Source organism: Schistocerca nitens, chromosome 1 (genome assembly GCF_023898315.1).
Source record: "Schistocerca nitens isolate TAMUIC-IGC-003100 chromosome 1, iqSchNite1.1, whole genome shotgun sequence".
Lineage (NCBI taxonomy): Eukaryota > Metazoa > Arthropoda > Insecta > Orthoptera > Acrididae > Schistocerca > Schistocerca nitens.
In genome coordinates, this window is record NC_064614.1 from 1,217,368,655 (window position 1) to 1,217,382,037 (window position 13,383).

At 40.6% G+C, this 13,383-nt stretch overlaps 1 protein-coding gene across 1 annotated transcript in view; it reads right to left on the minus strand.

The window, feature by feature from the left end:
* Nucleotides 1–13,383, minus strand: part of LOC126201343 (heparan-alpha-glucosaminide N-acetyltransferase-like) — a 105,086-nt gene that overhangs the window by 62,615 nt on the left and 29,088 nt on the right. The window contains exon 5 of the mRNA XM_049936778.1: nt 4,828–4,934. Within this exon, the coding sequence (XP_049792735.1) occupies nt 4,828–4,934 (107 nt within the window). The remainder of the gene's footprint in view (nt 1–4,827; nt 4,935–13,383) is intronic.

Here is a 13,383-nt window from a genome sequence, read left to right on the forward strand (position 1 = left end):
CTGTAAACTCATACTTAAAAAACTATCCAGTCACCAAGAAGTGCACAAACAGGAATGTAGATTGGTTGATCAATAATCTGGAATTGCTAAAGAAGAAGGTAAGAAGACTATTCAACTTTGCCAGAAGGAAACAACAATGAGCAAAATATCAGAGCCCTTGCCAAAGACAATCTTCATATTAAGCTAGCAAATCCATCATCCTGGGAGGTATTTTGTGAGGAGTCAGAAAGTGCAGCTGTTAGGGCTAGACTTTCACAAGAATAACAGCAAATCCAGGAGGCACTCAGAGAAAGGAGGATAGTGAGTATACAAGAACAAGGCATGAGATGCTGGATGTGCTTTGTAAGACTCACTTTTCTCAGTGCATTCTTGCAGATAACACAGACTAAGATTCAGTCTCCATGACACACTGGTTTTCAGGTAACCAACAGGAGAACTGGGGATCTGTCAGAGATAGTGCTGACTTTAGGAAAATTCAGTGGTGGTGGGAACATTTCAATCATTTATGTCACTAGTACCAGATGGAATATTTCTGGCTCTATTACAACAAACAGGAGAGACAGTAACCAGACACCCATATAGCCTGTTCAGAATCGGTCTAGCAGCAGGGGTCATTCCTAATGCTTCAAGGACAGTGAAGATTGTTTTCATTCCAAAGCCTAGGAGAAGTAGTCACACTGAGGCTAAGGACAGAGGACGATCAGGCTGTCCTCCTTTCTCATAAAGACATCAGAAAGACTGGTTAATGTTTATATTAGCGAAAGGAGGTTAACTGAGGTTTCTCTACATGAAAACAACACACATTTCAACTGAGCAAATCATGCAAAACTGCAAACTTGTTAGGAGGTGGAAAAAGCTCTACACTTTCAGAAAATTGTTCTTTGCATCTTCCTGAATACTGAGGAAGCATTTTGTAATATGACCTTCAAATCCATGGTTAGAGCTGCAGAAGTGCATGGCATTAACATCATTAATTGGTGGATTAAGACAATGATTGGTAGACAAGGGTACAAACCACAATGATGAATGAGAAAATGGCAGTCAGCACCACAAGAGGGTTTCTTGGAGGAGGAGTTTTGTCTCCACTACTGTGGAACTTAAAATGAACTCATAAAATAATTAAATGCTAGAGCTTATTTTTTTGCAAGATTATACAGACAATTTAGCCATAGCAATACTTGGCAAATTTGCAAGTACTATTAGAACAATAGCACAATTCACTCTGAACACTGTTCAATACTGGTGCAAGAAACAGTGTCTAAGGGTAAGTTCCAAGAAAATTGTTATGTCACCATTAATGAGGAAGCATATCAAGGGCATGTGCTTGAACCATGAGCTCTTCCATGGAATTTGATGTGCAGCAACATGTACGCTGCATTTCTTCGAATTCAACCAAACACTGCATCTTACTTTCCGAAGCAATGAAATCCAGATTGCGACGCGCTTTTGTAAGCCAGTCATAGCTCACGTCACGTGATCTCAGCAGCTGATGACAGCACAGGACACCTAGTGTAGTCAACCAATAGCAAGATCACTCGTAAGTAGCGCGAACACACAAAAAGAAAAGTTAATGGTTTAGATTAATATATATAGTTTTGATAAAAGAAAAACAAAGCTTTCACAAATAATATTAGTCTCGAAGATTAATAAGCTGCAAGAGAAGCTAAGCTTCCACATATAATGCTGATCATTTTGCGCGTGTTACACTTTAAGATACATCACACAAATGTGCCAGTAAAATTTTTTAATAATGACGTAAATGTCTAATCTTCTGGGCTCGAAATTCTTTTAGATGGTCGTCCTCAAAGAGTTGATTTTAAAATGAGAATCAAGCGCTCTGTGATTTAAGAAATTCATCGTACATTCTCGCACATAGTTCATCTCGCGTAAAAGGAAATTTACTTTGAAAGTAACACTTTTCAAACCACCATTCGCAATATCTTCCCGTGACCTGTTAGAAATTGGTTCGTTTCAGCAGTTGCCAGAGAGCACCAGATAACAGGCATCACTGTGCCTGCGCAGCTACAATGACGCAGGAAGCCCGCATGTTCGTAAGTGGAAAACATTAAAAGATCTTGCATTATGTCATAAAAGAAATAAGACATCAATGGATACTTCAGGAGCGTCGGAATTTCGTGAACTATACTAAAATGCATAATTCGGCTTAAAGTGTACAATCATATGTCCGGATTCGGATGTAAATTTTGTTGAGTACCAGTACTGTATTATCTCATGTTTGGTTCTTTATTATGGCATAATACCATGCGAGCTAGAAGATGGAAAACGTGCACTTCAAATGCAGTGAACAGTTGAAACTAGCCAACAGTGTGAAATTAAACACTTCGTTTCAAATAAATTGACTGCCTCAGCGCAAAATATTAATAAAAGCCAAATCTCTTTAGCAAACCGACAAAAATAACTTCATTGTTCTGCAAGGTGATTAATGCTTGACTGCCTGAAAGGTGGAAATAAAACCTGAAACTAACAACATATTTTAGCCTTCCGTAATTATGCGAACGTATTTTAATTCATTTGGTAGCTCCCGGCCACAGAAATCCGTTTTGTTTTCATTTAATGTGAGAGCAATAAACGAAGAGGAAACAGCAAAATCACTAAACGTAAACACAGGTCACGTGGAGACTACCCACCTCCCCACTACAACTCAGACTGCTCTGTGCATCAGCCCTGGATCTACGATATTTTCCGAACCGGAGCAATTTAGATAGTGGCGCCCAGCCACACATCTGTAGCCAGAAGCGGGAGAAGGTACTACTCATAGGCGACTCAACTGCGCATGCGCAAGAGCCCCCCCCCCCCCCCCCCCGCCCCGCAACTGCTCAAATGAATCGAATGTAAACAGCTGTCATGTCACACTCATCGGAGACAATTTGTTGTTAGGAAGCACTGCATATTCTTCCTAAAGCCTTTGACACACTTTGGTTGGCAGACGCTTGTATGAGTACTGTGTTTTGTTGTTGTATATGGTGCATTTCCTTCGTGACTTAAGTTTTATTTTCGTTTTTTTTTTCTCTCGTTCATAATTTTTTTTCTGCAGCATTATTCTGCAGAAGCGGGATACAGTAATATCCTTCGTTAGAGTATTGGTTCTTACCAGCCAAAATCACAAAAATTTAACTGGTAACTAAAACAAGGAAAAGTTCCCGGAATTCTAAAAAATTCCCGGGTTTTTCCCGGTTTTCTCCCGGACGAAAAAATTCCCGGGTTTTTCCCGGTTTTCTCCTGGACGAAAAAATTCCCGGGTTTTTCCCGGATCTCCCGAATGTCCCGGGTCGTATACACCTTGTTAACTGTAGATTGAGAATCCACTTACTGTCAGTGGAAAACTTTTGAGTGCATCTAGAGAGGAATAGAAATATTTTTATTGATAAACATATAATTTACTATTGGAATAAGGAAAAACAGATGAATGTCCTCAATTATCGCAAAAGGCCTGATCGGTATTTTTACCATCTGCAACTACATATAAGTGCACAACAGTTTTCTCAGGCTTTGTCAACAAAAAAAACACTTCTTGCCAAACTTATCACCAGAATTCATCTTTCTTAAATAAAGTCTAATATGAAGAAAACCTGGGAAAATAAGGACCAATATCACTCATCTCATAAAAAGTTGTCTTGTTTGGTTATGCTACTTCATAATTAGGTTATTTTGAGAACTTTTAGTTATTTTTGAAATTACTTCTGGAAGCAAATATTATTTAAAAATTATCTTTTCTACAAATGTTCCATTTATAAACAGGTTCCAAAACAAAGATGGTTGTTGAAAAGGATTCCTGTTGTTGAAAAGGATTCCTCTTATTGAAAAGATTAAGAAATGCTGCTTGAGAGGATCAAAGAATAATTAATGGTGATTAGTGTACAAAGATTGTTTGCCACAAGTCATCAGGAAAAACAACTGAAAATGTTGCATCATTCTCCACCATGACAATGCCAGCATGCTAACAATGGACTATTTAAGGGAGAAAAACTTCTAATCAATGTCTCTTTGACCTAATTCCCCTAATTTATCACCTAACAACTTCTTTTGGTTCCCTTATGCCATGTAAATATGAGTGGACAGAGAGTTTCATTACCTCAAGAGCTTCTTAAACCTTTTCAAAATCATGTTTTTGAGGTAGTAACATCAGAGTAGAAAAAATATGCCCAGAACATGAATGCATGCAAATGCGTCCAAATTTAAAATTTGGTGAATATTTAGGGGTTAGTATCAAAAATGTTTTTCTTTCATTGATTTTATGAAAACTTATATGGCAGCAATCCAAACCAGCCAATTGCTACTCTTTTAACTGACATAATAATTTTGCTTAACAAAAACATATCAAGAACACACAGAAGCAAACTGACAAAAAGAGAACCCTTGGCCTTGCAATGCAATGGTGCTAACTCTTTACTGTATACACTAAAACAGTACTCAAGTAATCTGCAGTTAATACTGCCTCTGTACTCTTAGTAATGTTTTTATGAGTTGTTCAAATGATAAAATTAACGGCCAGTAATGTCTCAGATGTGTTGACTCAAAGTGAAAAAGAGATTACTGTGTTGAGATGAAAAGTGGATAAAATAGCAGCAACAGTGACAGTAATAATATTAAAGATGATAATACAAATCAAAATAAAATAATCTCCCTCTTTTACCTTTTACAGAACATTCTCTTTGTTAAAACCATCGGCTTCTTACCATTATCTGTCTTTGTTTTACCAATGACTGTAATTTTTCATCTTTTTAAACAAATAATTACTTTGCGGTGCGTGTATAGTAGCAAGAAAGTTTATTTCTTTAGTTAGTGATGTGAAGAATATTCACTTACCCTCGGAAGATGTCTACAGATGCAACCCTATTCTGTCGACGGATTATTTGCAGTACCTCATTTCTTATGATTGGAGGTGCATCACCAGGGTTTGGGCTACCAAGGTCCTAAACAAAGTTAAAAAAAAAACTCTTAGATCATCCCACACACACATCCAAGTTGCAGATATAATTTATAACCCATTTTTAATCCAAGAGACACTATTTCATGGTGATTCAAAATGATATTTGCAAAATTTCTATTAGAACAACATAAACACATACAGTGAGGTAATGTTAAGAAAAAGTAACATTTTCTTTTTGAAATAAGACAGTGAACAGTTCAGAATGGAAATGGTCATGGCATCAAATGTATTTGCACACTTTTTTTGTTTTGTTTTGTTTTGTTTTGTTTTGTTTTTCATGGTAATGTAGTGAAACAGAACAAATTTCAATATGATGCACAGGAGCTGTAGCACTACCTCACCTTTAGTATCCATGCAAGCAGACATCATGATGGAGGCAGACGAGCTGGCATGGACAGCACAGCAGAGTAGTGTGGAATCTCGCCACGGAGGGTGCTTGTGACACACAGTATGAACAGATCTGCTGGCAGAGGTGTTTGCCTGCATACTGCAGTACGCCGGGTGGGCCAGAGCTTACTTAAGAGTTTGACCACCACAGAGATCACCCAGTGTATCATATGTCACGTGTTGTGCCAAGTGCATAACTGTTAATTGTCCACACCAGCCACATGCAGACTTCTTCCTATCCTTGTCTCTACACAGGTTCAGACTGCCTGCTTCCTCATAGATCGAGTCACTATGTGAGTTCATTTCGCTCTCACAGGGTTCTGTTCCCTGGCTATCATCGAGCCACCTTCGGTCCATAAAGTATCTATGCCAACTATGTAGTGAAGTGGCATTGTCACGCCTGTGACCCCCTCCACCCCCCTATATTTTCTTTCCCCTTTACTAGGGCCACCATGGGCCTGACATTTCTGCACTGCTGACAGGCATAGTTGCACCTACAGAAGAACCAGCAGCAGCAACAGGAGCAGGTGCAGATGCAGGTAAACCACAATGCAGGCTGGTTGAGTATGGGGGGGGGGGGGGGAGACACATGTGTCCATTGTTCCATGTGCCACCCCTGACGCCGTTTGCTGGTTTCAATTACTCGATGGGAAGATGGGAGAATTACCTATGCTGGTTCTTACTATACATCCAGGTAAACTGTATTGACCATCCAGTATAGATGGCTGCCTTATTGTTGCCCAGCAATGCAGGTTTATACAAAGTTCTCCACAATTTTAAGCCATCCACTGAGCCTGAAAAACTTTCCTTTGATGAGCTTTGTCAGTTGCTTACGCAGTATTTTGGTCATCAAACCCATGTGATGTGGTGGTGGTGGTGGTGGTGGTGGTGGTGGTGGTGGTGGTGGTGGCGGCGGCGGCGGCGGCAGCGGCGGTGATGCAGTTGCAGTTTAACCAGCACCACAAGTGCCCCGGGCAGCTGTATGCAGCCTGGATAACAGATTTACATGGCCTCTCACACAAGTGTCGTTTTGAGTATCCCAAATGTGCTACTTCTCAAGCAGGCCCACTAATTCAGGACTTGACTGTCAGGTTCACTCCTGACCACGAAGTGCAAACTAAGGTGTTGACCTTGACTGACCCTTCTTTAGCCGATGTTGCCCAAATTGTGATATACATGAACTTAAGGTGGTGGCAAGGGCTTCCTTCCTGATAATTGGAAGTGGCACAATTGGGTGTGCATGTTAACAAAATCCTGGAGCCATGAATAATATCACAAATAGCCTCATCAACTTCCGAGTCGCCACGTGTCCTGCTGCAATGCCATTTCGGTGCTGCCTGCCCTCACCTGTACCGAGCTCATCGAGTTTGTGCCGCTCACAGTGTCGTAATTCCCGTCTGCAGCGTGTTTTGGGTCCTTGGCATGGTTCTTCTTCCTCCTGTTGGGTGAGCAACCATTCCTGCTCCGATTGTCATTTGTTGCACATTTGCAGAGATTGCCCACACCTGCAGGCACCATGTGAGGTGTGCAAGTGGATTGGTCATTGGGCAAATGTTTGTGACACTCCAAGGGCTGTAGTCAGTCTTCAGATGTCCAAACATTTTATGTGGACTCTAGGGTTGCCTCTGACACCCAGCACACATTCCCTTGGGGTATTACGCTAAAATTGTAGTGATAAAATTTCAGGTACACACAGAAGCAACAGTCAGCCATCTAACTCAGATATGTACAGGCTACTGGGATGTCCCAAGTTACAACAGCTGCTCCATAAAGTTGCTTATAGTGAACAGCATATTGCTTTGCAGAGGCAAATGTCCATTTCTGTGCATTATAAGAATGTGGAATGACAACCTGCCTTGGCAGTAGTCAATTCACCATTGCCACAAAACATTTTTGGGCTCAACACATCTTCTGTTTTTTTGCTTCCAGATCACTGACAAAGTGCATTTAGTGACTCAACCCACATCTTTTCATGATTTGGACTCCTTACAGCAGTCCTATAACCTACTACAAGAGAACACTTTGGACCGAGCAGAAAATTTTGAGGCACATGTTTCTCTTACATTATTTGTGGTACCCAGTTTTTGTGCCCCACCCCATTTCCATCATCACGTGTGACAAGGTAAAGGCCGAGTTGCAGTGTTGGCTGGATCAGGGAGTCATTTCTCCTACTCCATCGCACCAATGGGCCACTCCTTTGATGGCGATTCAGAAGCCCACAGTGTCATGCTCCACTGTGATAATTTTAAACAAATGGTCAATGCCTAGTGTATCAAAGATCTGTAACCCATTCCACAGCAGTCAAGGTTGTTAAAGTTATTAATGCGGAGGGGTGTGGTGAGGGGGCGCATTATTTTTCCTGCATCATCTTGCAGTTGCCACTACACACAGTTTCTTGGACTTTCCCGGGCCTCAGTATCTCTTTTGGGTTTTACCAGTTTCATCACTTGCCATTTCGAATATTTTCTGTACCGGGAATTTACCGATGGTATCTGCAGTCCAGGACATTCCTTGTTGCGTCAATTATCTGGATGACTTCTGGGTAACAGGCTCTGCTCAGGAGGAGCATTTACAAAACTTTTTAGTCAGTTTTCCAAGACCTTCTGCAGAATGGTCTTCATGGCAAGCCGGAGATGTGCAGTTTTTCACCCTGAACCTGTATTTTTTGGGTCATGTGCCTAGTAAAAATGGTCTTGTCCCCACAGACAAGCATATCTCAGCCATTTTCAACCTACCAGCATCCATGAACCTTAAGGAACTGCAGTCTTCTTTGGGTAAGATTCTGTATTGTGCTCAGTTCATTCCCAAGGCCATGCACGTCTGCCATCCTCTTAACTGGCTTCATCAGAAGGGTCGTACATTTGTCCGGTCTGCAGATTGTAAATGAACTTTTCAATCTCTCAAGCAGTGTTTGTGCTCCGCTCCATGTCTGGCTTCCATTACACTCGGTAAACTTTCAACTGTGGCCTGTGATGTGTCTGAGTATGGGCTTGGTGCCATCCTGTCCCATCAGAACCCAGATAGCACCGAACAGCCCATTACTTATGCATCAAAGATGATTGAAATTTCTAATTAATTACAGACTGGAAGGTGATCTGTATTGGCTTCGAAGAAACCTTTAACAATCAAGATCACTTTCTATACTATTTACTCCTGATGACCAGTTTCAACAGTTAAGACTGTCATTTTCTGAACTTCAAAAAACTTGTTGTTATACATCCTATTCCATTATGGCTGTATCACACACGCCATGTTGACATTCTAGTGGATAGTATATAACACATTCCACACAGGTTTGTTAACAATAAAAACAGTTGAACTCTGTACTTCAAAGAATGTGAATCCCTGCTACATTTAACTTGTTCTGTAAATGTAAAAGTTTGCACAAATCTGCGCTCCTGCACAATTCAACATCTGAACAAGCATCAGTGGAATGCATGTGCGTGGACATCACTTGTTAGGTAAGGTGTTTTTTTAACAGTATAGTTTTTGTTGGTGACAAATGTGTTTTTGTTTTTAACAAACCTATGTGGAATGTGCTATGAGATTTGATCAAAAAGTAATGGGAATTTTTAATTTTGCAGGCTTTATACCTCCGATTTTTAAAGGGTGTTTTTCTTTCTTCTTTTTATGTGGTTGGTACACATGTTCCTAATGTGTGTTTGCATCCTCAGCTGTTCGAAAAGGTTGTGCGTGTTTATGAGTGTGCAGTGAATTTTTAATTTTGGAAATGATAGCTCAAAAAATTTGTATCAAATTTTGCTTGAAAAATGGGGTATAAATGTTTCAAAAAGTGTCGAGAATTCATTGAAGGTGACGACTGCCCTGAATGTACTACCACACCGATTACTGATGACACTGTGGAAGTAGTAAAGAAAATGGTTCTGGAAAATTGCCAAATTATGATCAGAGACATTGTTGATGATGCTGGCATATCCTTTGCCTCATGTCAAGCAATTTTTTCAGATGTTTCGGACATGAAACTTGTAGCAGCAAAGTTTATTTTGAAACTGGTCACTTTCCACCAGAAATGGCATTGTGTAGACATCAATCAGGAATTGCTGAATGAAGTCGACAGTGATCCAGAACTTCTAAAGAAGGTTATAACAGGTGACAAAACATGGGTGTATGGTTATATGGGTATGAAATCGAAACCAAGGTTCAATAGTCCCAATGGAAACTGCTTGAAGAGCCACAACCGAAAACCATTTGACAAGTTCAATCACATTTGTAGGTTCTCCTCATTGTTTTCATTGATTACAGTGGGCTTAAGCATCACGAGTTCCTGCCTTCAGGGCGTACTAGCACCCCAAGTAAAACAACCAGAAGGGTCATTCCATGTCAATTCAACCAATTTGAGAAAATGTTCCAGCTGATAGTCTCAGATTTGGCTGAAATTTAGCACACCAATGCTACCAAGTGTGGAACACTCATGTACAAAATTTTAAGTTCCCCTGCCAATTAATTCCAGAATTATGGCTTGTGAAAGAAGGTGGTGTGACCCGGAAATTGCAACCCGCATCTGGCAATCTATCTTCAGACCCAACTTCAGGTCTTAATAACTTTGGAACTATTCTGCACAGTCCAGTGAAATTTTTACAACCCAGTAACATCCACTTAGAGAACACACTCTATGAATCAAAACACCAACAACATATTTCTGAGGGAAAATAAAAAATTCCAAAATGTGATTAAAAAAATGTAATACGTTAAAAGGTACATATTGTAGGTGCCCTCTATGCCAAATATAATTCACTCAAAAAGGGTATAATTTTTTTTGTGGTAAGCTTAATGTGCCTTAAACACACACAGAACTCATCTTGCCCATATCAGTCATACAAACAGAGTTACATGCACACGAAAATACAAAAATTTGAAAAATTACCTGAAAAACATGGATTTTCTAAGTGTGGTAGCACAAAAGGGACAAGTGATATACAAGCCAAATTTCAAACACTGCTTAAGTAGATCATAATATAATATGTGGCAAAATTTCAACTTGTTATTGCAAGGCATTTGTGAACAATAAAAGTTGACAGAGATGTATTTGGTTACGTTTCTTTCAACACGATTTAGCAAGTAATAGTGATGATGCAGACAGCTTGTTTCAGATAAAGCTGCTGAAATTGTTGGGAACCATTAGGCAACAGAAAGTTAAACAATGGTAGTTTTCAGGGACAGAATGAGTCATTGTTAGGCAGGAACAACAAAGGAAACAAGCAACAATTACAGGTTATTCATGTTTTTAAGATTCTAGTTCAGACTGGTCAGTACTGTTGTGGAAAGTCAGTATGGAGGCAGAAGAGTGTACTAGTGGTGCTTTTGTTCAAACAAGTTGCAGTATTGGTAGAGCACAAGCAGCTGAATGTCATTAAACAACATACTGAACAAAATGTGGCATTCGCTTTGTACTGTATGATCTGGATGAATCGGACCAAGATTTGTTGCCATAGAGATGCGGGATACACCCTGTGGGCACAAGAAGTGCAGTTCCAGGAAACTTTAGTGTTTGTTATCATCATATGAAAGTGTTTTTGGATAAGTATTCTTTCCTACAAAGAAGTTGTTTTGATCCATTTCGGATTTATAAGAAGACACTGAAGCGTAGCCTCAGAGAAATTGATATAAAATCAGTATTGAAAGTGAATCAGTGAATGGGACTTAACATGAAACCAGGACAAAAGTTATGTTCCAGGTGTGTTACACTGCTAAAAAATGAATATTCTGATAATTTACGTGACAGTGACGAAGAGTATCAGCCACCTACAATCACAGCGGATGAGCAATTAAATACTTCAGTGACTGCTCTTGGTTTGTCTCCCATGAAGACACACAAAGTTGGGAAAAGAGACAGGCCCAGCTATGGTAGAAGAAAACTACAAGAAGCTCAAATGGAATTAAAACACAAAATAGCTGACACACTAATGGTGGAAGAGGAAGAACTATCTGCTTCAAAGGAACAGAAATCATGCCAGAAATGCTCTGATTTGGACTAAATTGTGCACGATTTGAAAGAAAAATGTGCCATATCCACACGCCACACTACAAAGAAATTCAATGTTTCTACATATGTGTTAAAGCAAGCTAGGAAAATAAAAGCAACCCAAGGAGTGCTTCCACAACTTCAGCCGGCTCAGGGTAAGCAATTGAGTTCAGAAATAAAGGTGCTAGTGTCAGAGTTTTATGAAAATAATGACTACGGCCGAATAATGCCTGGAAAAAAAGACTATGTAATGGTGAAAATGGGAAATGTATGTGTACAGATGCAAAAAAGACTGTTGCTATGCAACATATCAGAACTATATGTAGAATTCAAGGAAAAGTATCCCAATACCAAAGTAGGTTTATCATCTTTTTTCAATCTTCAGTCAAAATGGGTTGTGCCTGTAAGTGCAAGGGTCACACACAATGTTTGTGTACATGAGACCCATCAAAATACTAAGCTGATGTTTGCTGCTATAAAGGATTCTGGTCTGGGTTACAAAGGTGCAATAAAGCTGCTAGTGTGTGACATCAGTTCCTACCAGTGCCTGATACACAGGTGTGAAAAGTGTCCTGGTAAGGCAAATCTTGCAGAACACATGAATAACAAACTGTATGGTGAACTCCTTATGGATGACGATGAACTTGTCTCTTATAAACAATGGACACACATGGATGCACAAGTCTTGAAACAAAGCAAAGTACAGTGGAAGATTTTATTGAAATGTGTTGTCAAAAAACAGACAAACTGACCACACACAGCTTCACAGCAACAGCACAATCAGCTTCTCCAGTTTTGTAAGGATAATTTGAAACAAGATGAAATTATAGTAATACTAGACTTTTCTTAAAATTATACATTTATAGTTCAAGATGCCATCCAAGGATATCATTGGGACAACAGTAAAGCAACTCTCCAGCCATTTGCTATTTATTATAGAGGTGAATTAGGTGATGTGTCTGTCATGAAGTGTGTGTGTGTTTGAGGTTTACGGGCGCTAAACAGCGGGGTCATCAGTGCCCAAACGCATAAAAACAGGAACACATGCAATGAAGGGACTAAGACGGACAGTGAACAAGGGGAACAGCTAAAAGACACAGACCTGACGCAGTTCCAAATCCTCACATACAGAGGCAAAACAAGAGAAGAAGGAATGCACTAAAAAAGGAAAGGAAACACAAGGAAGGGAGGACAGAAACCGAAGGGAAACAAGGAGGTATTCGTGACTGGCGGACCTCTTACCTAAAATCTGGGTGAGCCAGTCATCCAGCAGCACATTAAAACCCTCTCCCTAAAATCCGAGGCAACAAATTGGACAGGACACAAAACCGTAAAACCTTAACCACAGACGTTGTGTCGTCTTGCAAAATAGAGGGCAAATCCGGTGGCAAAGAAACCACTGCCCTCTGGTCAGAGAATAAAAGACAGTCAAGTAAAATGTGTCGGACAGTAATCTGGATGCCACAAGCACTGCAGATTGGGGGATCCTCCCGCCGGAGTAAAAAACCATGTGTGAAGGGACTGTGCCCGATGTGGAGGCGAGTGAGGAGAACCTCATCCCGCCTGCATGACTGGTAGGACGTACGCCATGGCCGCGTGGTGGCCTTGACCAGACGCAGCTTACTGTCACCGAATGCCAGCCACTCCTCTTCCCATTGACGCATAACACGAAAACGCAGGAGGGAGGTAACAGCATGGAGGGGGACGGCACATTCAACAACGTGAGGGAAGGAACATGCATCTTTGGCAGCCACATCCGCCAGTTCGTTTCCCCTAATACCCACGTGCCCCGGCACCCAGCAGAAAGAAACCTCCTTCCCCTGCCGTTGCAGGTGGAGTAGGGCATCATGGATGTTCTGGACGACCGTATCCGCTGGGTACAAGTGTTGAATGGTCTGAAGGGCACTCAGGGAGTCAGAACAGATGAGGAACTTATGACTGGGACCACATCTCATCTGTTTCAATGCCTGCAGGATCGCAAACAATTCGGCATCAAAGATGGTAAACGTTGCAGGAAGCCGTAACTTGACGACTCGATCAGGGAAAACAACAGCACAACCAA